General features: G+C 40.4%; 2 protein-coding genes across 15 annotated transcripts in view; one reads left to right on the plus strand and one right to left on the minus strand.

Moving 5' to 3' along the window:
- Positions 1-1,314, minus strand: part of arvcfb (ARVCF delta catenin family member b) — a 156,904-nt gene extending 155,590 nt beyond the window's left edge. For 9 of the 12 annotated variants that reach the window (XM_069182176.1, XM_069182172.1, XM_069182178.1 and 6 more), the window contains exon 1: positions 480-1,314. The gene's annotated coding sequence lies outside the window, so the exon portion shown is untranslated. The remainder of the gene's footprint in view (positions 1-479) is intronic. The other 3 variants (XM_069182183.1, XM_069182182.1, XM_069182177.1) reach the window with 1 other exon arrangement.
- A 906-nt stretch (positions 1,315-2,220) lies between these two features.
- tango2 (transport and golgi organization 2 homolog (Drosophila)) lies at positions 2,221-27,076 on the plus strand. Of its 3 annotated transcripts, none has more exons than XM_015365922.2 (9): positions 2,221-2,296; positions 7,396-7,532; positions 13,022-13,110; positions 18,166-18,285; positions 19,644-19,758; positions 25,088-25,155; positions 25,985-26,132; positions 26,418-26,522; positions 26,795-27,076. In XM_015365922.2, exons 2-9 carry the CDS (start codon positions 7,477-7,479, stop codon positions 26,913-26,915), a joined length of 822 nt encoding a protein of 273 aa, XP_015221408.1. In that variant the 5' UTR covers positions 2,221-2,296; positions 7,396-7,476; the 3' UTR covers positions 26,916-27,076. The 3 variants fall into 3 exon arrangements, with proteins under 3 accessions (XP_015221408.1, XP_006640218.1, XP_015221410.1); XM_006640155.3 differs by having other exon boundaries at positions 2,263-2,348; XM_015365924.2 differs by lacking the exon at positions 2,221-2,296 and adding an exon at positions 3,012-3,098.
- The last annotated feature ends 612 nt before the right edge of the window (positions 27,077-27,688 follow it).

Here is a 27,688-nt window from a genome sequence, read left to right on the forward strand (position 1 = left end):
AAGATTCTAGGGTTCAGCTCACGACGTTTACAGCAGCTGTTTTAGTGCACAGTTTCGTTTTTACCAAGCAGGTGGTTTTACTAGTAACAATGTTAACATTCCACTGTTGTGTTTACCTTATGCATGAGTGCGTTTCCAAAACTAAACTACTGCTCAGCGAAAGCAAAAGAAGTCGCTATGAGACCTGCTGCAGCGGCATGTTTCATACACTGTATCCATCACCACCTACAAAACAAACATATTATTTCCCCCAAAGTGGGCAACAGATCGGTCCCCGCATCCCTTGGCCGAAACCTTCCAAATAAACACGACAATCGGAAAGCATTTCGACTGTCAACATAACAAGAAAAGGTGGTTGTTTATTTTTTACTCTGCATGTTTCGGTCTCGAATTCCCCGCATTCTTAATACGAACATTCCCCCCATATCATCACCGTACAAAGAGGCGATTGCATTTTTAAAATTTGGGGATATTCCTACCTCCTCTCTCGGTTCGGAGTTTTCCAAGCACGTAGACGGCGGGGTGTATTCGAATCGGATCAGTAGATGGATCCCTTTTTGTTGGCAGGCTCACTTCGCCCCAAAACACGGTGTTTTTTTTATATAAAAATAACACCTCACACACGATAACCGAGCGCACTGCTCGGCATTCACCACTTGGATCGGGAAAAGACTCCTTGGAGCAAATAGCCCACCGGAGCTAATCTGGAAATGCGCAAACGGGTGCACTTCGCTCAACTTCTAAAGCAAAAAAAAAGAAAACTAACAATCCCGTTCGAAAAACAATGGCTCACTAAAATTGGCTCACTATCCGACACTTTAAGAGTGTCGGATATGTCATAAATCCAGTGGAAATTAAATCTAAAGCCTTGCTCCTGAATAAACACGTTTTTTTCGATGCAGTTTAAGCGACTGCCTTCAAAAATAAAATAAAAAATCACGCGGGTCCTTTACAGGTAGTTTTTTTGTCTTTGATAATGTCTGCAAGCTTTAATAATTACATTGATTGCAGGCGTGCCGACATCTAATGCAAAATCAAAGGTCCTCTTCCTTCGGCTTTTATTTATTTTTGCGATAGTAACAGATAGAGATTGATCTCTAATCAGGTGTCTTTCTGCCTCCTCCCCCTCCTCCGTCAGCTGCTTAAAAAATATCCCCAAAAGGTAAGTGGTCCTAGTGAATCCTAACACGCTGATTGTAGCCTTCCAATAGAAAAGATTGATGGGGTTGCAAGAAGAATAACAGTCAGGACCGTGTAATTCCCTTTCTCTCCCCCCCGTCCACTACAACACCCCCATATAAAAACACTAAACTGACAGACCAGCACACACACCCCCCCCCTGCGCAGTCCGCGACACAGCCAGCAAACCAAAACTACATGAAGAGCAGAGCCCGCCCCTTACCCCCGCCTGCCTTCGAGGAACAAGACCCTGATATCGCCCTCTATTGGCTGATCTGTGCTGTCACTCCGACGCGCTCGGCCGCTTCTCGCGTTGTCATTGGCGGCAGCTGCTGTCACTTTCCCGACACGTCGCTGTTGTCGAAGCTCCGCACCTGCTGCTGCAGAAACTAAAAGATGTTTGAGGGAAATAAAAGGGCTTCGGAAATCCGTCTAATCAAAATGGGTTTTTGAAACATGATTATAACGTATCATCATTTTCCTGCGTGTGATAAAAAGGCTTGCACTGATCTTATTTTTAATACATGTTTTGTAGTCTCTCATTATCATTGATCCTGGATTGAAGCAGGATTATTATTTTAAACTATTCGGGTACTGTCAAAAATCCAGTTTTGTTTCAGAACTCAGAAACAGTCCTTGCAATTTGGATATCATTCACTTGTTTTGAGGAAAATTATGGGTCAGATGTCTCTATTTGTATTTGATTCAGCGGAAAATACTTTATTTGTATGGCCGATTGTTTAAAGCGTTGTCAGATCACATTTAGATATTTAGGCACCATGCGCCATCTCCGCTCTGAAATTAAGCAACGGATTTCAAAAGGTGGTACATGAAATAAAGATTCAGGTGGGTAGCTGCGTCAGCATGCGTAGGCTGCAAAGGAACAAGTAATAGGTTTATTCCATGCTGAAAAAAAGAAGAAAGAGAACACAACGTTTCGGCCGTGGAGCCTTCTTCAGGTGTGAGCAAAAAATAAAGATTGTTATTAGCGGCTTCTCAATTAATCATTGATCAGCAAAAAAAACCGAGGGGCGGGACAAACAGAGTGAGGTCATAACCCCTCCATACGCAGCCAATCAGAGCGCGCGTTGCTGCTGTGTCCTCCCAAAACAAAACGGTAACTTGTGGGATTTAACTTCTTGTGTTGATCATTGCCAGCAATCGGATCTGTGAGTAACAAAATACGGGTTGAAAGCGAATTATTTAATGAGCAAGAAAATAAATCCTGACTGTGAGCAAAAACAAAAAAAAGGCAGGAAGTTAAAACTGCATTCTGCGGTGACCCTCCAGGGAGGTGGTGGTTTCGTTATCTGTTTAACAATTAAGGGAAATAGAAATAAAAAAAAACATGATCTACTGTACAGTAGCTCCAGATATGTTTACCTCCCTGGAACTACCTGAAGCAGACTATTGCCAATAGTGCAAGGCGACGGAGAAGCTATGAAGGATTGACTTTTGCTTTTGTGTTGAAGACAGACAATTCTATTTTCATCTTAACAGTGTCAAAAATTGTTCTGAAAAAAAAAATAGGACGAGGTAATAAACCATAATAGTGTTTGCTACCTTGTCTGTGAAGCAGTTAGAAAAAGTCGGCTGTTTTCCAAGCGCTTGAAACTGGTACAGAGTACTGCGATATAATACGACTGTGAGCGTGGTTTTAAACTTGCGAGGCGTGACTGATGCTTATCCCCTATGGTTAATAATGCATATCCCCTGTCAAAACGGTAGGGAAAGGTAGTTTCGCCATTAGCTAGATGAAAACAGATATCACATAAATTTCAATACAGAAGCTTAAAGACGTTATTTGCAAAGAGTTTATGATTTCTGATGATGATCCAGTATGATCAATTCTGTGTACCTAGTACGCTACATCTCGGGCACAAGTCAGAAGAAACAGGTGTGCGACGTGTTTTAGATGGGTAAGTTAGAAATACGTAACTCAATTATTTAAAGCGCAGTGCAGTTATAGCGAATCTGTTAGCATATATGCCAGTTAGCACACTGTGATTATATGCCGTTTTAATTGCAGTAATTCAGAACATAGTAGTAAGATAATTGTCAAGTGTAGGCGTCGCTTTTCAAAACCAAATAGTGTGATTTATGAGAAACCCCATAAAAACCGTGCTTGCGAGGTCAGTCATAACCGTGCGTATCACTCACTTGACGGAATCTACAGTATGCTGTACATGCAAGGCCATATGTTCGCAGGAGGCTGGTTTTCCTCCCTATATAATATTCTCACAAAGTTTTTCCAACACATGAGGGGTTATAATCTTCAATTCCTCATCACGGGTAGCCTGCTGTCAGCTAGTTACATAACACACCAGTTCCCACTTTGTTACTCGGTTATTTCGAGTTACCTCACCTGCTAAAGCGTACAAGTAGAATATAACTTGAAATCTGCAACTGTTTGGAGGAAGTGAAAATAATCGAAATGGCTTGATTAATTAAGCCAGTCGATCTGACTGTTTTTTTATTTATGGACGAATAGACTCTATTCTGAAGAGAGCAGGGGAAAGGGCAGAGTTTTGTAATTCCTGCATTCTTTGTATGTTCTTCAGATTTTTGTTTTCAAATATGCTGTTTTATAACTAGACTAAATGTCAGATTCCTTATGTGACCAATAGAATTGCACACACTAACAAAGTACACTCAGTGAAAAGGAAAGCACTCATTGTGAAATGTTTGTCATCATCTGCAGGGGGAGTGAGTGAAGAATTATCTGACAAAAAGTGATATATGTAGAATCCAATGTTTTGGCATGCTGTGCTTGTAAATTATTATTAAAATAAGAAGAAATTGGCTGAAATGCTGGAAATTGTTATTTGCTCATAACTGAAAAGCTATGTGACCTAATGTCTTTGTTTAAAGCCCTCCAGGCAGCCCTGTATCTGTTCTATCTGTGGAATACATTGTGGATTTCATTGGCTCATCACTCAGTCAAGAATTTGTTTAAGATCTAACCTTGACAGGGAACATATCTGTATATTTGCATTGTACTTCAAATGAAAGGCAATCAGACCTGTTGAATGCAATCTGACTCTCCTTATTTAGAATTTTAGGATCTGAAAAGTACCTAATCCGTTCATAAGAAAGACTCAACAGGTTTTGATTTTCTTCTTTAAATTTCCCAAAAAAAGGTCATTTTACTCTGGTGCATTGCCAGAAAGAGGTTAACTTGAGTCGTCGAACTCTTTGTAGTTATCCATCAGATTTAAAAAAAACACAGATTCTTTTTTCTCCCTGCTGTCTTCCTTTATTTTTCGTATAAATTGAGTCTTTTTCCTAATGAAATGGTCTGAAAGTACCGTTGGTTCAAACTGCTGACCACAGAGAGCAAGAGATTACAGAATTGTCTATTATGCAATGCATTCTACATTCTAGAAGCCTATTGTCGATGAGATGGAACACAGCTGCCACAAATGGCTTGGTTCTTTTTAATAGGAAATGTAGAATTTGAAGTGCAAAGCCTTTTATTTGGTCTTTTACAGCGCTGAATCTGTAGTGACCCATATAATGTGGCTTTCATCTCGGGGTGAAATGCTCTTTAAAGTAAAACAAAAACTAAGACAAGTTGGATCTGCTTTTACATCTTCTTTCAAATCTACTGCTTAACACTTTTTAGCAGTTCATTTTATTTCTGTTGATCTGGATTTACTCCTATTTGGTAAATTCCCTGTTTTTGACTTGTTGCGTCTCAGGCTTTTTAAAAAAAAATACCACTGTACATAATTGCGCATGACTAAATATCCATCTGTTTTTTTTTTCCCCAAGAACCAAATCATTTGTCCTTGTTTTGACCTCCAGTGTTGGCTTCTGATGCAAAGCATAGGGGTTTATAATCTTAAGCCTTTCTTGACGTTGGTTGATGACCGGGATTTTGGAAAGCCTTGCAAAGGTAGCTGTGATGCCGCATCCAGCACTTTTGTTGAACTGAAAGTCGCAAAAAAAATCAGGAGCTCAAGATGAAAGAAGAGGGGTCCCAAGTGCATTTAATTGCTTCTTTTTATCACCGAAAAAAGTAGCTTGCATCAGTGTGTGCATCCAGTTTTAATTCTGATTTGGTTCGCACTATATTTAAGGTCACTTCTGAGGAGCGCAGTGAAGGCACCCCTCCTGGTGCAGCTTGAGCACGTGTGCCCCTGGGTGATCAGACATAGCGCTACAGAAGCCCTCCCATCACCTTTGTCACAGGGCTGTCTAACACAGCCGGCAGTTCAATCTGTCACCGGAATCTCTTTCCCCTGTGTAATAAGCTTGTCTGACATTGCCCTCTCTGTCCTGAAGCAGACACAGAACATCCGATTCAGCCTCCATTGCTCCCAGCCCCGCTTAATTCTGGGGCGCGGATAAAACTCCTAATTGACACAGTGGTTGGGTCCGTTTCAGCTTTTAAGAGCTTGTAGGCTCTTGTACAGTGCGTGCTGCTGGAGCAGGAAGGTAATGTGGTTAATTTCATTTAAATTGCCTGTGACGGCCTCTGTGCATTTGCTCAAAATAAGGTAGTAGGCTTGAAATGTTCGGTGCCTGAGTTTCTCACTGGCTTATATAAGAGCTTCCAGCTCAGAAACGCCGGAATGGATCAAGCAGGAAACCTGGGGGTGTCATCTGAGTCCCCTGTCCTGCTGTGCTTCAGCAGGGCATCCACAGGGCTCTGTTTAATTCACTTTCACTCACTTTGGGGATTTTGCAAGGCTAGAGGTTTTGATCTATTGCAGTCAACTCCAGCAGCGCCAGCCAGATGACTGTGATGAGTCTTTTCAGTGTTCTTTAAGCAGCTTTAAGATTGTTATTCTGCCTGTGTATGGAGAAGGCCAAAGGCGCTTTACTGTATGTTAAAAGAACTGCACATCCTTCATTTCAATCTAAATTTTGCATGGTTCTTTTTGTTCTTGTTTTAATAATACTTATTTTATTAAATACAATAGTTTATGTTCTGAGTCCCTTAGTCATGGCCTTTGTGAGTAGAGTAACAGAAGCATGCAAGAAGTTCTCTTTTTTTTATTACAGGGGCTCGGTTTGAAAAAGACAGTCTGATTTTCTTTTGACATAATCTTTTTATATCAGCTGCAGTGAAATGTGCAATTTTATTCCTACTTCAACCAGGTAACCTGGGGCTAATTCTTCTTTACTTGACATTGGTAGTTGATTTAAAACTAAAACTGGGCAAGCCAGTGCATTGACAGAGCCTGTCGGCTGTAATATTAATAGACAAACCTCAAAGGGCAAATGTACATTTCTGACGAAATGGGAAAGTGAAAGCACAGAAGGAAAATAACGTATGTAGAATTCCCATCATTTGGGTATTTCAGCTCTTTGGCAAAATGCTGAACTTGGATTCGCTGGAGTTATTAATCTCCGCACTTTAAGATACAACCTAACAGCCTCTCAGTCTTATTGGGTTTAATATCCTTGCAGTGTTTGTCTGCTGTTGTTGCCTGTGATTTATTTATAATGTTTTCCGAAAACCTGTTGCACTGGTGGTTAAAATAAAAAGTTTAGGTGCACAAACGTGTCATTTCAGTCATTTTCGGGAGACAGTTTTCATTTTTCTCCCCTCTTAAATGGAAGCAGTGGAATGATTTAACATGATCTTCTATCTTCCTTTTTCTTCAGCTGCAATTCAGATGATTTGCCACAACCCAGATTGTGAGCAGTATTTTATGTCGGTATCAAATAATGCATATGAAAATTAAAGTCATATATATTTCTTTGACTGTGGCATCTCAGGATAATTTTAATTTTCCATGTTATTTAATTTAAAATTAAAATTTTAAACTCCTAAGAGTTAAGTGGGTAATCAATCAGCCGAAGTTTAACAGCAGCATATGAAATCACTCTGGCCTTGATGGTTAGCACGAAATGCAGAGTTAAATTTTACCGCATATCTATCCTAGAAAATATATTGGTTTAATTTGGTCAGTGCCAGTGGGTTTAGGGAGTTGCAGCTGTTCCAAATTTATTGTTTCCGACAAACCACAGCAATCCATATGGGTCAGTTGTAACTCTTCCATGTAAAATCTGATATGCTGCAGTGGGTTTTGTCAACAAGGGATGCTATGTGAGGAACAACAGAGTAGCAGCAAGACACTGACTGACCTGTGGTGGCCTGCCAGAATTTAATATTGGCCCCCGATCGTCTCACTGAGCAGGGAACTGTAGCCTGGCCAGGGTGGCAGGAGCCCTGGGGTCATAACTTTTCTCTCTCTTTCTCAGGCCCCTTCAACATGAACCTGCTGTGACCTCGGTTAATTAAGTAAGACGTGCTGAAGCAGTGCTTCCCACCCTGAGGCCCACATGTGTATCATCTTCTTCAAGTTCGATCCTCGCCCTGCCTCCAAGACTGCGTACAGGTGACAATGTCCTCTTTGGGGAAAAAAAAACAAAACGTTTGCATCCACTGTGATCCTACGGAGGGGGCAGGGAGACATTTGTAATGTGTTATTGTGTGTATAGTGGAAGTTGGATCTTGGTGGTTTTAATGTAATGTGTTTCTGGAGGTTTGGCTTTGCTTGCTTGGAGTGTTTGGATCTCCCGAGAGAAGATCCAGTCCTATATCCTGGACGCTAGTCTGAAGTAAACATGGCACAGTGGCATGGTAGTTGGTGCTGTTGCCTTACCGCTCCAGCGTGCTGGGTTCAATTCGGGCTTTCAGAGCTTGTCTCTGCACCGGGTACACGTTTTCAACACGTGGACTTTATGATGTCCAACACTTTTGGAGGGCACTCTATGTTCGAATGATTTGTAAAAAAAGACACTAAATTGTCTAGCATGCGTGGATGTTTAAGGGTCATGCCTAAAGTGTCCCAGCTTTTGATCTGCTGCTAGAACTGTAACACAGAGCTGTATTTGTGTACCGCAATTTCTAAAATCTAAAGTAACTGATTTGACCTTTTTTTTACAATATTCCCTACATATCAGTTATATAAAAAAAACCTGAACTTAATACCATGGACTGGTAATTATTGAAGTACACTGCATAAATATGAAACCGTGGTCAGTAAGCATCAAGTATCAAGCAAATCAGATGCACAAAGATCAGTTTCATGTGAGATCTATTGAAGAACCAAAAGGCCTTAGAAATGTCAGAAAAGAGCTGAAGCTGCCCTGTTCTCTGCTCTCAGTGGTCACATTCATGGTGTCTGTGTAAATAAGCCTTCATACATTCTCTAGATCACAAGGTTAAAGAGTCTCCTTTTGTTAACCTTTCCTTTTCAGTCAAAGCTAATCTTTTCCCAAGAGGAATCTTGCAGGTCAGAGGTAGAAAAGTCAATGCCTCTGACTATGCATTTTACAGACATGCATTTAATAATCCCATGCTCTGTGCTTCTAAGAGGTATGGTTTAGTATTTATTATTCATTAGTATAATTAGAGCACTGCTGAGGTATGAGTTCAAAGTTGAATTATTTTCTGTCACTCTCATTTGACCTTATAACTCATCATTTCTAGGTTGTTGCAATAACTTGTATTGTAGTCAAAAGATCTGATTAAAAGGTGACTTGTTGATGGTGTGATTGTGTTTCTGTTAGCAAATGACTTCTCTAACCTGAAAAAAAAAAGATTTTTCAGGTTTCAGAAATTCAGTCTCAATTCCAAACAGGTATATATTTGCATATTAAGTTAAGCTGACAGCATTGATAACACTGGAATGGTTAAAGTACAGAAGATTTACTGCAGCTCTAGTGTCAAATGAAAATGAGCACTGTATGTTCCTTTCTGAGAAGAACATTTTTCAGCAATTCAGGTTACATAATCTGTGCCGAGATCCACAGTGAGGAATGGCAGGATAGAGCATATTTTTCATACTACCACTGTTCTGGGAAAGGCTCTGAGCTCTAGTAATCAGATCTCTCTGGTGCTTTAATCAGTGGCCTAGCAGATAATGATGCACATGTGAAGAATCATTAGCCGTTTTTGTTTCTAGGAATCAATTGACTTTGTTAGCAGTGCACACCATTGGAAATTGCTTTGTATCCATTAGTCTGTGATGCTTTTGTGTTTGCCCTCTCTAGGTCATTGTTATGTATGGTTTTTTTTAACCGATCACTTTCTTAAGATGAATGGGAGCTCCACTACAGGGCAGCTACAATGAATAGCAAGAGATATAAAGAGGGAGTCAGTGATTATTCCTTGAAGAACTGGTAGCGTACACTCGTACCCTTCCGATTCTGAATTCCTGTCAGCATAGGGAATTGTAGGGGCATCACCCACTGACTTCGGAACACAGCTTGCACCATAAGCAGTTCAGTTATCTTGCTTCAAAGATGAACTTTCATCTGTAGGTTATTCTTTCATTGGAGTTACATTTTAAAAAAAGCTCTATGAAATCTGTGCAATATGCACTGAATATCTGCCTGGCATTGAATTTGGAAGTACAGGCCTTTAGGCCTACATAATTTGCCTGCACCAGGCTTGTTAACACAACCCTTATTGGGAATAAGCAGTGAATGGTTTTACATATGCTATCTGGAATTAGAAACATTTATTCAGCTCTTATTAAATTTTTGACAGTGACATCAGTTGCTTTATTATTACTGACTGACTGTAATTCGTGACAGATGTCTTGAGGGGAGTAAGGGTGACACTGACTTAAATTGTTACTTTTATTGTTTTCTTATTATTCCCAGAAACGTGCTGAGGTCACTCCTTTCATCAACTGCAGATTTAAATCTGCTCATTACAAATAGTCAGCATTTCTGACCACTGGAAAGAAAAAAGAATGTTGTTCCCCTTGACTGGAACTGTGCACGAGTGCATAGCAGACTGGACTGTACTTTGTGCATTAACCCTCTCTTGTGTTATTTTTGATGTTATTTCCTCGCGTTTTGGAATCCCTGATTCTGTATCTCCCAGTTTCTGCTGCTACAGCCCATGCAGCACACTGGGGGAGTGAGGAGCTGTGTGCTTCCACCTGGCAGAACTATTTATGGTCTTGCCAGTCCTGGTCCTGGAATCCCACACACCTGTCAGTTTCTGTTGAAGCCCAGCTCTCAGTTGTACCATTGAACCCTTAATTGACCTGACAGGATTCATTTGAACTGTTTGATTGTTTTTGGCTCTTAAACATGTTGGAGGTTGCCTTTTAGCTATTGGATCTCCCCCGTAAAAGTGTCATTCCAAAACTTCCGAGCCCAGAGGGGGGCGGGGGACCACTTGCACATGTTCCAAGGAAGCGCCGTTAAGTTAGTGGCTGGAATGACAATCGGCAGGTGTGTCAGCCTCCAGGATCAGGATTGGGAGCAGCTCCACAAAACGGAGACTCGATCCAGGCAGGTTTCAGAAGTTGCTGTTGCACCAAAATCCAAGGACGCCTGGTCCAACTAAAGCACAGCCAACCTTCTGTGGACCTGAGATTCCCAATCTCAGTCAGTTAGGGACCTTGGCCAGTCTTGTACCAGCAGCATTTGGGTCCTAGGGCCCTACCTGTTCTCCAGGAAAGTGCTTTTACCAGATGAGCTACCTGGGAGTCCCATCACAAGAGTGGTAAAGCCCCTGTACCAGAGGCAGAATCCTGGTTGTGACCTATGACCTGTATTTTGGACATGCCTTTCTCAAACGAGCCTCGTGCTCTCCGGAGGGCCTCGCCATTGGTAATAAATGCTAGAGTTAGCGATGCAGATCCTGTATCTCTGCACTATTCCCTAGAGCGGGATAAGCGTAATGAAACATTTTCTGCAACATCAGCACAGTCACAAAATGAAGTTTAAACCAAGATCTGGGAAGGATGGCAGCAACGGAAGAAGGAAAAAAAAATATCACGGACTGTTGCTGAGCATTGATGTTAAGTCACCAAGTCACGCACCATTGAAATACTAAATAAGCGACAGTTGTGCAACGCTAGTGAAAGTCTCAGGACATTAGCATCAAACACAGCATTAGTAGCATCAGCAATAATGGCTCATCAGCCTGCATGTGCAGCTTTCTGTATAGAAAAATTTGTTTGACATAAATGTATTTTTCAGTTGAATTTGTTTTCTTGCAAGTTTTTGAATTCATAGTATGGAAAGGCCTTTTGACTGTGTGGCTCGACAGTGTCATCTGTCCATTTGTCGTTGTTAACGGTGTCAGGCAAGCACCCTCAGTTTTATAGAAAGGCAGGAGGGAGAATGGAAGGGTTTCACACATGTAGTGGCGAAGAAAATTCTCCGTCCGACCTACAGACAAACGAAAGCCAGGAATCGGAGATCTGTGCTGGCGGAGCCAACTGTATTTCTGGGGCACGCGAGACCTGCTGGCGAGGGCAAGTGAAGTGCAGGGATTAATCGCGTAATTTGCTGTGCTAAAGCCACTGGCAGCTTGGATCAATTTTAAGTGATCGGCCTGTTCATTATCATAATGAGGAAGTATAATTACAGCGTTCGCTCCCCAGCTGGGGAAACGTACCGTCTAATAGGCTGCTTGCGAGAGCTGCCGCATCCCCTGGCAAGGAGAGCAGGCTTTGTGAAAGGCTGGCTGGGAATTTCATTCTCAGCAGCGGAGAGAGGGGATGCTCTCACACCTTGAGAAAGGCCCCACTTCCCTGTGTTACTAAGAACGTCTCCTGTGCCTCAGGGGGGTTTTGTTTTGTCTCTGCAGGAAAGGGCCTCTTCTTTTGCATTTTCTTGTCGTCTGCATTGCAGATGCGCGGTACATTTGGAAGGAGCACCCTGTGAGAAATTCTCATTGGATTGTATTTTCATTTTTTGGTCGTTTTTTTTTTTTTTGGTGAAGCTCCACTGCACTGCCTCAGGTGGTCCGGCATCGGCAGGACACTGATGGAGCTCTCCGTGGATGATTGATTGTGTGTTGTGCTCATGACAGCGGCGCATGACCTATCCCTCAGCAAGCTCTGCAGCGCTCCGCCACCTCTTCCTTCTTATTAGGCATGAAACAAGGCATACAAATTAGCACAGGGAGGGAAAAAAAAAATGATCTGTTGGCGCTGTGCTTCTTTGAAGTATGAAAGCAAAAGTTTTTTTTTCTCTTCCCTGTAAAAAATTGTTCGGATAGTGTGAATAAACAAGCATCAAAAATGATTACATTGGTGCATCTAATATCTAATACAGGGTCGCGGGGAAGCTGGAGCCTATCTTGGCAAGCAGTGGGCGCAAGGCAGGGTACACCCTGGATGGGACGCCAGTCCATCACAGGGCAGATGCACAGACACACACTAAAAGCCAGTATTCCCAGAAGCCAGTTAACCTAACAGTGTGTTTTGGGGTTGTGGAAGTAAACCGGAGCACCTAGAGGAAGACCACGTGAACACAGGGAGAACATACAAACTCCACACAGATAGCACCCCAGGTCTGACATTGAACCCTGGGCAGCACAATGCTAACTGTTTAAACATACTGTATATGCTCAGGAAAAAATTACATAGCAAAATTAACATATCTTGATCATCCAAAAATATTGCTTTTTCATAAAATTATTAGGAAAAAGAATAATTCCTTATGTAGTTGTTACACTGACCTTTTGTTGAATGCACAAAATGCATTGATTAGCATTTGCCATCAACAAGAGATTCCACCATGGGAAGAAATGTCAACTATATACAGTATCATCCATTGTGTGTTCAAATCACCCCTTTCTCTAAGGCAGTGATATAGTAATCTATACTATCTGAGATTACTGGCTTTATGATGCCTGAAACAGTTATGAGTATCCAAAATCCGTATACTTTTTTTTGCTAATAGCCTACATGAATATAAGAACAATATTCCTTTGATTCTCACTATTGATTGTCAAAGGTAACCTGTTTCTCAACTAAAGCTGCTGTTATTATTATTGGTTTCTCCTTCATGAGCACTGCAGGAGACATAAAACATCCTTTCTGTTTTTCTTTGTTTTTCCATCTTTTAGGCTGATTTTGGCCGCCAACAGAGATGAACTTTACAACAGGCCATCCAAGATTGCACATTTTTGGGGAATCAACAACGAGGTGCTCAGCGGTAAGGACAGAGCTGAACTGCACAATTACATGAGATGTGAAGGAACATGCACAGCATAATTTTGCAGCTGAGTGTCTGAATCTGTGCTTTTGCGTGACAACTATTTGCACGCATCTGCTTAACCAGGCGCTGGTTTCTGCATGAGCTAACCTTTTGTATTAGTTTTTGTGAAAAGATGTTTTACTTTTTTTATTAGAACCTTTCATAAGCACTTTGGAAAAAGAAGGCATGTTGGGATTCTTGAATATTATAACCTTGCCTCAAGTACTGTCTGTGGCTTTTTGAAATATCATCTTCCATTGCAGAGCTGACACTGTGATAAAGAGGAGACAAGGTTGTTATAGGCAGAGGAATTAGGAGCAGAGTGTCTCCTGCTGTACATTAAAGGCATTGCTGTTTAATGTCTTCTCGGTACATTTGTCTCCATTGTCGACTCTGCCATCCTTCAGAATATGATAAGGGCGCAGGACTGAATAGAAGTGATATTTTTATCGTGCTTTTCATTATGTTGTCTGAATTAAGTCATGCAATTTAATCATGGGTTTGATCTAAGTATCACCCCGACATCTAGTAATAGCATCAGATATATGGCAGTTCCACTGGAGTATGTGAAAGCCTTCACAAACTTCTGGAGGAATTAATTTCAGCAGCTAGCAAGGTGAATATTTGTGACTGACAAAAGAGGCTGTGAATACATTTTTAAAGATCTGACAGAAAGCCACCTTTAAATGTCTTAATCTACACTGGACAGGTGGAAGATTCATTTAAATGTTTAGATCCCTTTATTTTCTTTGCATTGCTGTACAGTAGTCAAGTATTTTCTGTATTATGTACCCATTCAAAAGATAAGCTCCTGCCCCAGTGGTGAGAAGTGTGATGTGGAAGTTAATGGGGTCTTTGTATTCTCTGGTCTCCCTCGGTCACAGCCGGATGCCGAATGTATGCATAGCAAATAATTGACATGTGTGGCTCAAGTGGAAACAACACAGCAAACCTTTTCATATTAGGATTCTTTATTTTTGTGAATATCGAGTTTTTATCCCTTTGAATGCATAACGTATTTTTTTAATTAGTAATAGCAGTTTAATAGGATTATTTTAAAATCCTATTTAAAAACAGTACAATTTGGTCTCTGCATTATCCCTAATTTATTTAATACGTGCCTCAAAATGGCTAGCCTATTAAGTTGTATTACAGTAGGCGTATCATTCCAATTTTTCCTTATAAATATTTGTATACACGTACACATTTACTTTTTTTTGTTGCTGTTTTTATGTCCCTGCCCCCAGTCAGTTTCTCTCCCTTGCCATGAAATTGGTTATACTGTTTATGAGCTGCTGAGACCCTTGTATAGACGAGTGAGCTGCACTTTCCTTCAGAATGTGCCCTGCTGGAGCTATCCAATTTCGGATCGCACGGCTAATCCTTCAGCACCCTCAGCAGCGTGGGCATCGTTTGGAGGAGAGCTGCAGCTCTCGCTGGCAACACTGCAAGCTTACAGGTGCCCACCAAGTACCAGGGGTGGGCTGCTGTGTGGGTTGCTGTTCCAGCTATGGTGTTGCTGCTGCTTGAGGAATCTGGTTACGGGTGGGGAGTGGCAAAGCTCGGATTTGAACCAGTGATATCCGGACTGTAGTGTGCCCTCTGCGCCCTGAGTGAACCCTTTATTGTTTGGGGGTCCCCATGTTCATTTGGTAACGGAGTGGTGTTGGTGACGCTCTTCCATCTGGGCCAGAATTTCCTCGCCAAGGCCCCAGCATGGTGACTGAGGAACAGGCTGCAGTAGGTGCCATCCTGCTGATGAGACATGAACAAAGATAGTTGATCATTACAGATCCCATGGCATTGTTCAAAAGAGTAGGGATGTTAACCCCAGCTTTCTGGCTGCACAGTCTAACCTCCCTAAAGTCAATTGGTCAAAAAGTTTAGCACTGCCTACAGTATATTGTGATGGATACCGCTCTTCAGTTGTGGATGAAGTGGGTCCTCTCCTATACTGTATGTGAAGTGATCTGGAATGCTTTAGGATGATAAGCACTACACTATATACAATCAATTAAATAGTATCTTGGTGTTTCCTCTATTCATTTAATTACTTTACAGAGCTTTTTTTTACCTAATTAAAAAGTGAGTCACATAAAGTTGGGGGAGTATAATGAAATGCTAAAATGCTCTTGTTTAGGGTCTTTTTCTTCTGGTTTGGGATTGTATTTTGTAGAAGGTCAGACCAAACTTGTATGGGGAGCACACATCAGAAATGCTGTTTTTTTGGAATAAACATACAGTATTCTGTGCCCTTTAAAAGTAGTACTGTTTATATGGAAATAATTGGAAGTGAGTTTTGATGTTTTTCTTCTGATGAATCATTTTAGTGTAGGCTTTTTTGTTTAACTTGCAGTTTTACTGTCAAGTTTTCCAACTGAGCCAAACTCCTTTTATGGCTGTTTTCTTTATAGGTATTTCATTATTGGTCCTCAATTATTATAGCTTAATTATTTAGGCATTCTATGTTTAGGACACTTTGCTATTATATTGAAATTAGCTTCAGAAAATTACAACTGGGGGGAAAAAAAACAATCTTCCAGGTTTTTTTTTAGTAAATATTAAACAGTTCTTCATTATCAGATCATTGGTGAGCTCTGAAGTCAATGATGTGTAATTGACTGATTGCCTCTCTCAGGTTCTCTATCAGACCGAACAAGAAAATCGATTAATGCTTTTTTTGTCCTTCAGAAGGAAAATGGGGACTCTCAGCTGTTCTTCATCAGTCTTTTTTTTTTTGTTTAAAGAGAGTTTGAAGCTCTGGGAAGAGGCTTTTCATTGATGGATAAGTGTATTGGCAGTGGCAGGAATAAATTACTGCTGCTCTCGTTGTGGTCCAAGGGGATTCATGTAGATCCTGATTTTTAGTGATGGAGTCAGCTATTGTAGAACTGTTTGGGCTCATAGTTCACTTGCCTGTCCACATCAAGAGTAAGAAAGTGTACTCATGTTCACTTTATTTTCCCAGAATACCTTTCATGCTTCACCTGCTATCCTTCCGAGATCTATGTCTTAGAACAGACAGATGAGACGAGACTTTTAAGTTTCTTTTTGTATACCAGGAGTTGGTATTGTTTTTGAATCAAGCTTTGTGCTCGTAGTTATGGGTGTGTAGTATAACTTTCCATATTGTAATGGGGTACACAGCCTTCTTTAGCATCTAAATTCATTGCTTTCTTGTGCTGGCCCTACCTTTGCTGATGCCAAATCTGTTTTTCTATTTTTCCCGACTTCATATATGAAGATTCAGAAAGTCCCAGGTGTTTCAGAATGTCCCATATTATTACTTGACCAATATGTGAGTCAGTGCACTGCAGCTCTGCACCATTCTAGAGAATATTTTAAGCATTTCTCCCATTACACAGGGTTGTTATACGCTACCAGACAGCCTGAGCAAACCAACAGGCCCTGCAAATTTGCTCTGACCTTAGTACTGTCTGTAAAAATGCAGAGCCCAATAATTGAAGGTGAAAGTTTGACCACACTCAGCAATTTGTGCATTTCGCTGCCAGCTTTGTGTGTGCTTTTCTCATGGTGAGGTTTAGTACTACAAAGTGTGAGCCCATTAATGCTAACAAAGATGCAGGAGAGGCTGGATTTACAGGGATTCATTTCAATCACTCTTCTTCTTCAAAGCTTCTACTGCCTTTGCCCAAGGGTGAGTACAGGGCCCCTTTAACAGCAGTCTCTCCAATGTTGTCTCAGTGTTTAGAAATATTTTTTGAGCGATTGTTGATCATGCATAAAATCAAATAATGAGACTTCCGTTGTTTATGTGTATAGTTATCATATTGCATCCTTTGTTCACAGTCAACACATTACTTTTATGAGAACATGGTTCCTATTTTTGTATCTGAAAATGTGTTTTATCTGAAAATGTCAACATCAGATGTTTTTGTTTAGCAACTCATGATATTTTGTATATGAGGTCATGAGAGGAATCAATCTGATCTATGCCTGGAAAAAGTGGTAAGATGGGGTTTGAATAAAAGGGAAGCACAATAGTGTTTGTCACCTAACTCACTGCAGTGTTCCATTATCATTAGGTGCTGCTTTCAGAATAACATGCTGACATACAAATTGCATTTTGCATTGGAACCATTAGTTAAACTGTATATATTGCATAATTAATATAAGGAAGTGTGCTTTATGAATAATTTTGCTGGCATCATCACCATATTAAATCGCACATCTCAAATATATAAAGACTTAGAACTGTGATTTGTGTTTGTATCAACCACTGATGAAGTTGATTTAAGAAATAAGTGAGATTGTAATACTGATACCTACAAAAAATACTTCTGTCATTTCTTTGGAGAAAACTACAGTATGACCTGCATCCTCTGCTGTCTGCTAAGTTGTGTTCTGACCTTTTCAAGTATTTTTAGAAACAGTACAAAATAGTTGTTTGAGACTGCTGGCTCAGTCATCCTTTGAGAGCTGAGAATCACCTTGGCTTTTTCAAAGCTTTGTAAAACTTTTGTTTTTACCCAAGGGGAAAAAAAACGGAATCTCACCAGAAGGGTGTCATCTTAAAGGGTTGAAACAACACTTTTTTAATGAACAACTTTCTCTTACATTACATAACCTTTTTCCATGCCAATTTTATATAAAATGAAATACTGCATAATTAAACCACATAGTTAAATGTGTTGGTGTACCAGCCCCATGCCTAGGTTCATGAGACTACAGTATGCAGTGGGGGTTTCTCCTATTTTGTTCAAGTTGATATTAAATAAACGCCCATTGCTTTCGCTTCTGGATTGTACGCTAACACTAGCCATACAGATGTCCAAGTCAGTGACAAATGGTTCCCTTCTTGTGTATGGAGAGGATATCAAACTAAAATCTCTTTTCTTAAAAGAGATTAAAAAGCACAAAACATTGAACAACGTTTGGTGTACTGTATGTACATGTGCATGTTTTTCTTTTTAACTGTGCTCAGCAAGTCCCCTATATTTTAGGGGTCACTAGAACATTTTGCTCAAGGTTCACGGCCTGTTTCTGTGACAGGGCTAGACTTGGAAGAAGGGAAGGAAGGAGGGTCATGGCTTGGGATCACGAAGAGGGGCAAGTTTGCAGCGCTGACCAATTACATGGAGGCCAAACAGAACCCTGATGCCCAGGGCAGAGGTGAGGCTCTGGTCAGAGTGTCTAGGCAGCACAAAGAAGCTGTTTGTAATCTGCACTCCCTCTTTATTTGTTCCTGTTTGCTCAAGACCAAGAAGATGCAGCCTTATTCCTTTCTCAGCTCAAGCAGCCCAGTCCTGGGATTAGCTGCCTTCTCTATATCATCTCAAGTACAGCCATGTCTTTCCTTAAGTGTGATCCTTCAAGTAGCTGTTATGCATGCGCATCTTAATATTTGGTTTGCTCCTCCACATCGTTGAGATGTCATTCTGTGTCTCCCTGCAATGCTGAACTGCTCCCAAAGGTCTCTGCTCCCCCTGCTTGCTTCATACAGCCCCCAGTTTGAACTCGTGAGTTGCTGATTTTATAGCTTTCCACAGTAAGCCTGTGAGAATCTGGCACCGGTACACAGCAAAATGTATTTTTCTCTTTCTCTGACAGTTCTCGGCAGAGCAACTTTTCTTCCCATTGCATTAACCTGAAAAATGAATAAGCACATGTCTGTGTTTGCAGCCCCCAATGGGTCTGAGAGTCAACATCTAGTTCAGTCTGATAGCAGATGCTTAATCTTCTCTCCACTCATTCTTCAGCTGCGCCTCACAGATGTGCTATACCCTGAAGCAGGGTGTCTTTATTGGAGTTGTGGGATGCTGTGTGTTTGGGTTTTATTTTTTAAAGGTCTCTGATTCAGCCGTTTCCTCTCCAGGCCTTGAAGTACTGTGAATTAATATCCAAACGCTAAGCAGCTCAGGACCCTATTGATGACGGACAGCTAGAAGCCAAAGTGGTGAAGAAAAAAGTTAAACAAGTGATTGAAGTTTTAGTGCAAGCGAAAGGATGTCAATTACCCAAGACTGATCACAGCCTTTAAACCTTTTACCAGATAATGCTTTCCCCTCATGGCTTTAATGCTTTAGTAGGCTGATTATATAGCAGCATTGATCAGGAGACATGCAGGACTGAATAATCTGTGTAGAGGGAGAGGAGGCAGAGAAAAAGTCTTTGTATGATGTGGCTGTTACTCTTGTTTTGCCTGTGTTAAGGTCAATTCTAACTAGCTGCATTTGGATGAAAACTCTCCATGGTAATTAAATGAATGACCAAATTCCTGACCTTATTTGTTGTTAAGAACCTTACTGGTTCTTAATTTTGTAGATATCAGAGTTTATGATGTTAGGTACTTCTGAGTCCACAAGCTCTCATTACTGTACTTTCTACACTTTTTGTTAATTTCAGGTGAGATGAGTTTTGTAATTGGTGCAACATTGCCCAGAAATAGGAGAGCTGAGATCACATGTCGGATTCATGAAATTAACAACAAAGTACCTGTGTCGCATTACATTGTTTGCTTGTTTTTGCAGGGTTTTTGGTATCAAACTTCTTGACAGAGAATGTGGACAGCTATTCCTATCTGAAGAAAGTATCTTCTGAAGGGCATCTGTACAATGGCTTTAATTTGATCGCTGGGGAGTTCAAGTGAGTAATCAACTAAGCAGAAAACGAATGGCAAGTTTTTGATTAAAGCGAGGTGACAGCAGGAGCAAGGCAGGCATCAGAAGTCCCTGAAGAGAGGATTTGTTGTCGACATTAAGAGACAGACCACATTAGAAATTACGTATTGTACAGAGCGGTGGCTCTGTGGCTAAGGATCTGCGCCTGTGGCTGGAAGGTTGCCAGTTCGTATCCCGCGGCCAGCAGAGGAATCCCACTCCATTGGGCCCCTGAGCAAGGCCCTTAACCCCAACTGCTCCAGGGGTGCCGTATAAATGGCTGACCCTGCGCTCTGACCCCAAGCTTCTCTCTTCTCACATGTGTGTCTCATGGAGAGACAAGCTGATGTATGCAAAAAGACAAATTCCTAATGCAAGAAATTGTATATGGCTAATAAATTGATCTTATCTTACCTGTGCTTTCCTGCATAGGGTTTTCAGAACTGAAAAGTACGTGCATTTCAGTTCAGTAGGTCCACCGAGTGGTTGTGCAAGAACTTGTTATGCAGCTGCATCCTCCTTTCTTTCTGTTTCCCCTCCCTATTTAAACAAGAAGGCATGTCTTTGGACATTGCAGTCAAAGCTGGTCCCTTTCCCAGAACTGAAAGGAGAGGTCCTAAGATGTACGTATAGCCTTGTTTCATGTTTAATGATTCGTATCAAGTTGTGCTTCCAAAATATTATTTATGAAATCATCAGGTAAAAAACGTTACAATTTGAAATTATGACGAATGTTGAAAAAGCTTCAGTATCATTATTAATGACTTAATGCTTTTTAGTGAAAAAACTTGGAAGACCTTCAACAGGGTTTCACAATAAATCCTTCCTGGTGATGTCGGTTTAGGGGAGTATAGCATATTACAGACAAGTTTTTAAACATGTAATTTGCTTGCTTTCCCTCCATAACCAAACACACTTGACGTTCTCTCTATTGTGAACCACTTTGATTTGAAGTAAATGGTCTAGGCTGGTCTCTGCAGGCTCCAGTGTCTTAGTGGAAAGCTGTTTAGAAATTCAAATGATCTTGTTAAAGTAAGATGTCGTGGTTGTAGCGTGATAAACAGTCAAAGAAGCAAATGGCAAATTCCGCTGAGGCATTGGCTGAGAAAAGCAATTTCTTTTTCACCCTCGGTAATGATGTATGCCACAGCCGAGCCATCATCTGGAGCTGAAATCATTCAATTTCTCATTGTCTGCTGGGTGCTCTCTGTCTGATGAACTGGGGAGGAGATGTATGGATCCTGACAGATAGGTGCTGTGTTCAGTGTAATGGAAGAGAGAAAAATGGCAACTGTCATTACAATTTATTTGTTTACCTCTTTAATAAACAGCCTCATTATAGAGCTATTAGTTTTCCCCCTGCAACTGAAACAAAAATGATATCTGTGCAGACAGCGCAAAAGTTTTTTATTGCAGATGGCTGTTTTGGGAGGAGGGAGAGGATCAATAGTTATATCTTGCAGCAAGTGCTGAATTTACACATCTTTGAACCGCAAATTACATCTCAAGATCTTTTATCTATAGCCAAGGAACAATAAATGAAGGTCTGATGTAATGACGCCACATGCAGGCTGCAGTATATTTGGTAATTATTATTCATGGATAAGGACTTTTTAATACCAGTTTACTCACACTGTATTAAAGTTCTCTTCATGTATAAAGGGTTATAAGTGGTTTATATGTGAAGTTGACATCCCTATACTGTTATTTCATTCCTCTTTTTTATACCAACAAAACTGAATGCCCATTAAATGTATTTTCTCTATCTCCTTCTAAAAGATGGGACTGTAAGCTGCCATCAAAACCACATCACCACATGTCCTGTTCAGATGCTGCAATTTCAGCGTGTCTCCTCTTATGTTTATAGTTTGTTTTTTTCCGCCTGCAAGTAATACTCTGCACTTATCTACATTCAGTGTCATCTGCCAGATGTTGGCCCAATCTTGAGGTTTTTTTTCTAAATCATTTTGAATTTCCTTTGTGGCTTCTGCACTGTTTGCTGTTCCTCCTATTTTAGTATCATCTGAAAGCTTGACTTGTTTACTAACTCTAGAAGAATACAGAGAGATACAGATCCCTGTGGTGCTCACTCCAGTCTGAACATTCACCCCTTATTGTACGCTTCTGTACTTTAACCAAGTCTCGGCACAAAGAAAATGCCTTGGAATGCCTAATGCCTGAAATTTGAGAATATTCTATGAGAAACTTTATCAAAAGCATTCTGAAAGTTTAAATATACCATGTCACATGCTCTGTTTAATCTATTAATGTTGTTGTTTATCAAAAAAGCAAAACCTACCTTTTCCAGATCCATGTTGACTATTCTCTGGATTCCTGTTGCTATACAGATAATCATATAAACTGTTATAATGAGAGGAGGTCATTCAGTTAATCTAGCAACTTGTTAGTAACTAATTGATCCAGGACCTGATGTTATTTCTGGTGCTTGTTCATAAAACTCTTAACAACATAAGCCAAACATACCTCTTCTAAATCCAAGTTGTGTATTCCTTAGTCTCTGATTTTCATAAAGTGATCCTCAAAGTTACCGCTAATTGTTTCCATAGCCTTACAAGTAGTAGAAATCAGACTTATTGGTTTATAATTGTATATCTCATAGATGGGACCTAGCAATTCTCCAGTTCATGGGTGCTACCCTTGTCTTGAGTGACTGTTATACTGTAAGTCTTACATCGATGGCTTTTGAATAACATCTCCTATTTCCTTGAGTATAATTAGTAGGATTCTATTGGGCGCTGGGGAACTGTTAGTGAGCATTTCTAGTACCAGAAACAAACACTTCTGCCTCTTCAATGCTAATGCTATTTAGTAAAAAACGTTCTCCATTACTGCCTGGGGCATGTTGTTGACTTCTTCCATAGTGAACACCTGCGTAAAATACTGATTCATTACATGAGCCATTTCCCTTTCATAATCTAAAGTTTCCCAAGATCCACTAGTACAGTTGTAATTATCTTTTCCGTAGCCTTGCATATAACAGAAGTTAAACATATGTGTCTGTAATTACTTGGTTCAGTTTTCTTGTCCCATTTTATGGCTGGGTGCTACATTAGCAATGTGCTCGAGTCAGTGGATATTAACCTCATCTGGAGTGAATGTTAAAAAAATGCAATGTATGAACTTAAACGGTATCTTATGTTAAAATTGTAAACAAGTATTTTTAAGTGCACAGTAACATTGCATAGCTCCTCATTTCTATGGCATCAGTAAACCCTGATTACTGCCAGGAATCTGTTGTCTTGAGAAACTCCATGCCTTGTTCTTTGTTTATAGTTTGAAGAGTATGTAAGAGTGTGGAGGAGAATGAACTTATAAGTATAAAAGTTGTGAAGTGCTGTATGTAAAATGTATGTTTTATTATTCAGTGAGTTTCTCATTGAAGTGCAGTACAAAATACCCTGCATGTTATTATATAATTTTCACTGCTCTGTGTTTCTGTCTCCTGTGTGATTGCCAAATTCATTTCAGCCCGACTTGCTGTTGTTTTGATATTCTTATCACCATTTCCTGAATATAAAAACTGCTTTAAAAAGAAAAACCTCCAGCAATGTGTTCCACCCCACAGGCAGGAACATTACACAATGAGCGTGCGATCAAAGACCAGGAACATTCTGTAATAGTTTGAAAGTGCATCAGTTCAGTGTACAGACAGCATATTAAGCAGTGAAAGTTGGTGACAGGGTCAGATCAAGTGGAGTTTTTGTGGCTTGCCAAATAATAATCACATGAACATTAAAGTCCACAAAATGAAGTATAAATAGTGCATCATACCTGATTTGAGCCACACGTACAGCAGTAGAGACCATGGAAAGTCTTCTGTAGTATTTCTCCTGTGATTAAAAGGGAAAGGCTCAGGACATGCTGGGAACAAATGATGGAAACAAGTGTTACATTAAACTTAGGCCTATTGAAATGCTAAAAGTGAAGAAGCTGTAGCTGCTCTTCACAGTGCATCGCAACATGCCCTGTAGATTAAAACCTGTCCTTGTCAATTTAAATGCAAGTCCCCACTGCTTTAATAAGATAAAAATGTCAAGGGGAATGTGTTGGAGGTTGATTTGCTTTAAAAACTGGTTCTAGATTGTGCTCAATAAAGGTCTAAATAATTTAAACACTCCTTTCAAAGTCTTAAATAAACAATCTATAGTTTGTTCATGGGCTGAAGCTGTCAAATCAGTGGGTGATTTTTAACTTATCTTTTGATCGATATGCTAACTGTTATTTCTGCACAGGAGTCTGACCTGCCTGTTCAGTTCTTTTGCTTAAGGATGTTTACTTTAGATAAGGATTTTTCAGCTGTAGCTGTAGCAATATTCTTTACTCCATTGTATATTTGGGCTAATTGCTTTACCACTGCATTAAAAACCTTCAAGCCTGGACAGGCATATGTGCTCATAATTAATCGTTGCTTAGGAAGAAGAAGTAATCACTAGGAAGAGAAGTTGAGCCTATATGTCAACCTAATTTATTTTTCCAGGCTCTGCATCCGAAGTTCTTTATAGAAGTTAAGGAACACAACTTCATGACTGTGTTAGTGCTCAGTGGTTTTTAAAAACCGACGCCCTGTGTTAAACCACACAGCCCCCCAAAAAATGGGTTTACCTCGGTGAACCCAGAGACTGAAAGTGACACTGAATAATTCTGCTGCTAAACATGCAAGGTCTCATTCAGCTAGGAACACCATGAAACGAATGCCAGGAGCTACAGTTTTCAGCTCCATGTGTAATTACTCTGTGGTGCTGCACTAGCTGTAATTCATTATTTAGTGGCTTTCTTGATCTCCCGTTTTAAGTGAAAGTAATGGGGACGTCAGTGAAGTGAAGTACACAGAAAAAGATACAATCTTCTGTTTATCTGGGCAAATAAGTGGAAATGGTTTGAAAAAGTGACCTGGGAGGAAAAGTAAAAGTAAGCTTATATCTGGATGGAAAGTTTTTGTGATGGTTTGTTTCTCTTTATTTCTGGGCACCGAGGGTATGCCATTCATCAATCCAAATTAGTGATTCCACATTAAATACTTTGAAGTGATGATTGTTAAGAACAATATTTATTATGTTCTGATGTGCCCTGAGCTTCAGAGACTGGATGCCTTTTAACAGTGCCCACACATTGCACACAATTAGGTATTCCTCAGATGCATAAGATGTTCCTGGCTTGGGCAGTGAAAGAGCATAGCTTCAAGGGGTTGCATTTAGAGAATTCTGTACATCTTAAATACTAGACTCGAGCAGATTTTTGAAAGTACTCATCACCTCAGTAACCATCTTAAATCTCTGTCGTCTTGTTTGGTACAGGGCCAAAGAAGACACAGTTTGTTACTATGGAAACAAAGGAAACCCTGCGCCCATCTTTCTCAAACCAGGTGTGTTTCTGCTGGGATCTTTGACATCTTTCTGCCCCAACACACATTTTCTGTGTGCTTGCATATACATTTGTGTGTCTGTACAGTCTGTTTTCAAGGCCTTTAACCTGATGTAAAGAAAAAAGCAGAACCACGCAGCATTGATGGTGCCTGGATTCAGCACAAGTATTGTTTTCCTTTCATCAATAAAACCTCATTAAATTATCAAGTATAAATGAACACTTAAATCCCAACGATGATTTAATATTGTGTGTATTTTGTCATATGTAATGAAACTTTCAAATCTCCCCATTCACAACTGCATGCACTCCATATTTCTCTCTCCATAGGCAACACTGTTATCAGCCAGGCCTGAGCTCATCGCATTTGTTTACCTTTTCATAGATTTTCATCAATGAAACCAGAAGCCTCTTCAGTTTCAGATGGCCTGGTTTCTGTCAAGAGTAGCTTGGTTTGTGGAGAGAAGCCAAGTACTTTCTAGCAGGGCATTTGTCACCCGTATCATCTTCACTATAGCACCCTAGAGTTAAAAATAACTTTGCCTGAAGTGAAATTTACAACACAATTTGAAATCATATTGGTTACAATAAAAATGAAACGTCCTGGGGGTTAAATGATTAAGAGTAACACTGTAAAAGGAGGCTACCTAATCAAATTCCTTTGCTAGTGCTTGAAAAGGGAGAGATGCTTTGTTGAAATTATTGCAGGAAGCTGGAATAGTGGAACTGGGACAATCTACTGTCACAGATTGTTTTTGGGGACTGCTAATCCCATTTGGAGTGTGAACTGCGATTAGTGAAGCGTGATTGTGTTGTAATGCCTCCTGTAGGTATTTATGGGCTCAGTAACTCCCTCTTGGAAACACCGTGGAAGAAGCTGCAATATGGGAAGAGGATTTTCAGCAGCGTGATCGATCAGAACCTGCCCCCTGAGCGCATGGTACAAGAGCTTCTGCACATCCTGAACAACGAAGAGTCGTGAGTCTGCCAACAGAGACGGCAAAGTTTGTGTTTGTAAGACCATTAGAGCAACCGTGGGGAAGGAGCTCAAAAGTCCAAGACTTCATGATGATGGACACAGAGCGTGAAACTGGGGAACCTTCCATTCAGTGCGTGCACGTGTGTAATTGTGAAAATGACAAATTCGCCTTCTCATCAGTAAATTCTCTCTTTTACTGTTCTGCTCCTACCCCTTTCCCCACTGGAGTCTGATTCAGTCCCATTAAGAAAGACTCAGTGTTGCTAAATCATTCTGTTTTGCAGACAACTGCCAGACCCAACTCTTAAGAGCCAGGTGGAAGGATATCGCCTCTCAACACTTCCTGCTCTGTCAGCAGTATGTGTTCGATCTCCAAATTATGGCACAAGGTCAGGTGGGACGTCTGAGTAAATGTTTTATCTTTGTCTAGATTCTCAGGAGTGTTAATAGCGTAATACGTCTCTTTAAGTATTAAACAGACTCTTTAAGTGCTTTGTTTTTCGATACATTGTTGTTCCACCTAATCCAGTTTACATCAATGTGTATTCTGTCATCCTGCGAAATTGGAAAAATTAAGATCAGATCTGCACAGCCATGCAGGTTAAAATGCACAGTGCGTGGATGTTTTTTTTGACTGGTTTTCCTTTCCTCTGTTTTGCAGGACTAACACCGTGATCCTCATTGACTCAAATGGGAATGTCACTTTTACAGAGCGCACCATGCTCAACTCGGACATCAGCCAGTGGAAAACAAGTTCTTTCAATTTTAAACTCCTTGACTGAGGGAGGATGGGAGGCTGCATGTTGAGTTTAGGCTGTGGAGGAGATAATCTGTGCCTTTCTGAGCTACAGCGCAGGCCACAGGCTTGGGAAAACATGCTAAATCTTTTTTAAACGGCATCCTACTCAATCCACTCATTAAAAATTAATATCTGTACATGGAAGATGTTTATTTTTTCTTTATAAGACTTTAATGTTAAGATGCTGTAGTGCAGGAAAGAGGTTTCACTACCCTGAGTGTTGTCCTTTTTCACAGCTGGTTTTGGTGTAAACTGGAGGTTGCTCAGTTAAGCCAAGATATGAGTGAAAGCTGGAATGAGCAGCATCCGTAAACTATCAAGAGTAATACAGGAAGTGGTCCCAATGTGCACTTCCTGTCTTTCACATTGGGCTTCAGGTTAGGCTGAAAGCAGGTGCATAATTAATTTCCTCAACATATAAACCTTTATTCCAGGTTACCTCTCAGGAAGATTTATTATTTAGGGCCCCGCAAGTGTTAGTAAGCCAAATATGAATGGAAAATGATAAAGGTAATTATTTATATTGTGAACTAATTAGGAATTGTGCTCTACAATGCAGTATGTTTGGGTTCATTGAGGAGTGACTTTTTTCATTTAAATAACAAAGCTAATTGCTTTATGGCATTCGAACTGCCAGCTGCCTCCTGCTCCCCATTCTTCAGCTCTTCAGGACCCAGAGTGGTTTGTGTACAAATTCTTATCTTGAGGCAAGTTTGTTCTAATTCAAGACTTACTTGGAGTGGCACTGATTACTTT

The sequence above is a fragment of the Lepisosteus oculatus genome, chromosome 22, assembly GCF_040954835.1.
Source record: "Lepisosteus oculatus isolate fLepOcu1 chromosome 22, fLepOcu1.hap2, whole genome shotgun sequence".
NCBI classification, from domain to species: domain Eukaryota; kingdom Metazoa; phylum Chordata; class Actinopteri; order Semionotiformes; family Lepisosteidae; genus Lepisosteus; species Lepisosteus oculatus.

Coding starts and splice junctions, on each gene's coding strand:
- tango2 (XM_015365922.2), top strand. CDS start 7,477: ATGTGTATCATCTTCTTCAAGTTCGATCCTCGCCCTGCCTCCAAGACT. Junction 18,286..19,643: donor CCCTGATGCCCAGGGCAGAG/GTGAGGCTCTGG, acceptor TTGTTTTTGCAG/GGTTTTTGGTATCAAACTTC. Junction 25,156..25,984: donor GCCCATCTTTCTCAAACCAG/GTGTGTTTCTGC, acceptor TGCCTCCTGTAG/GTATTTATGGGCTCAGTAAC.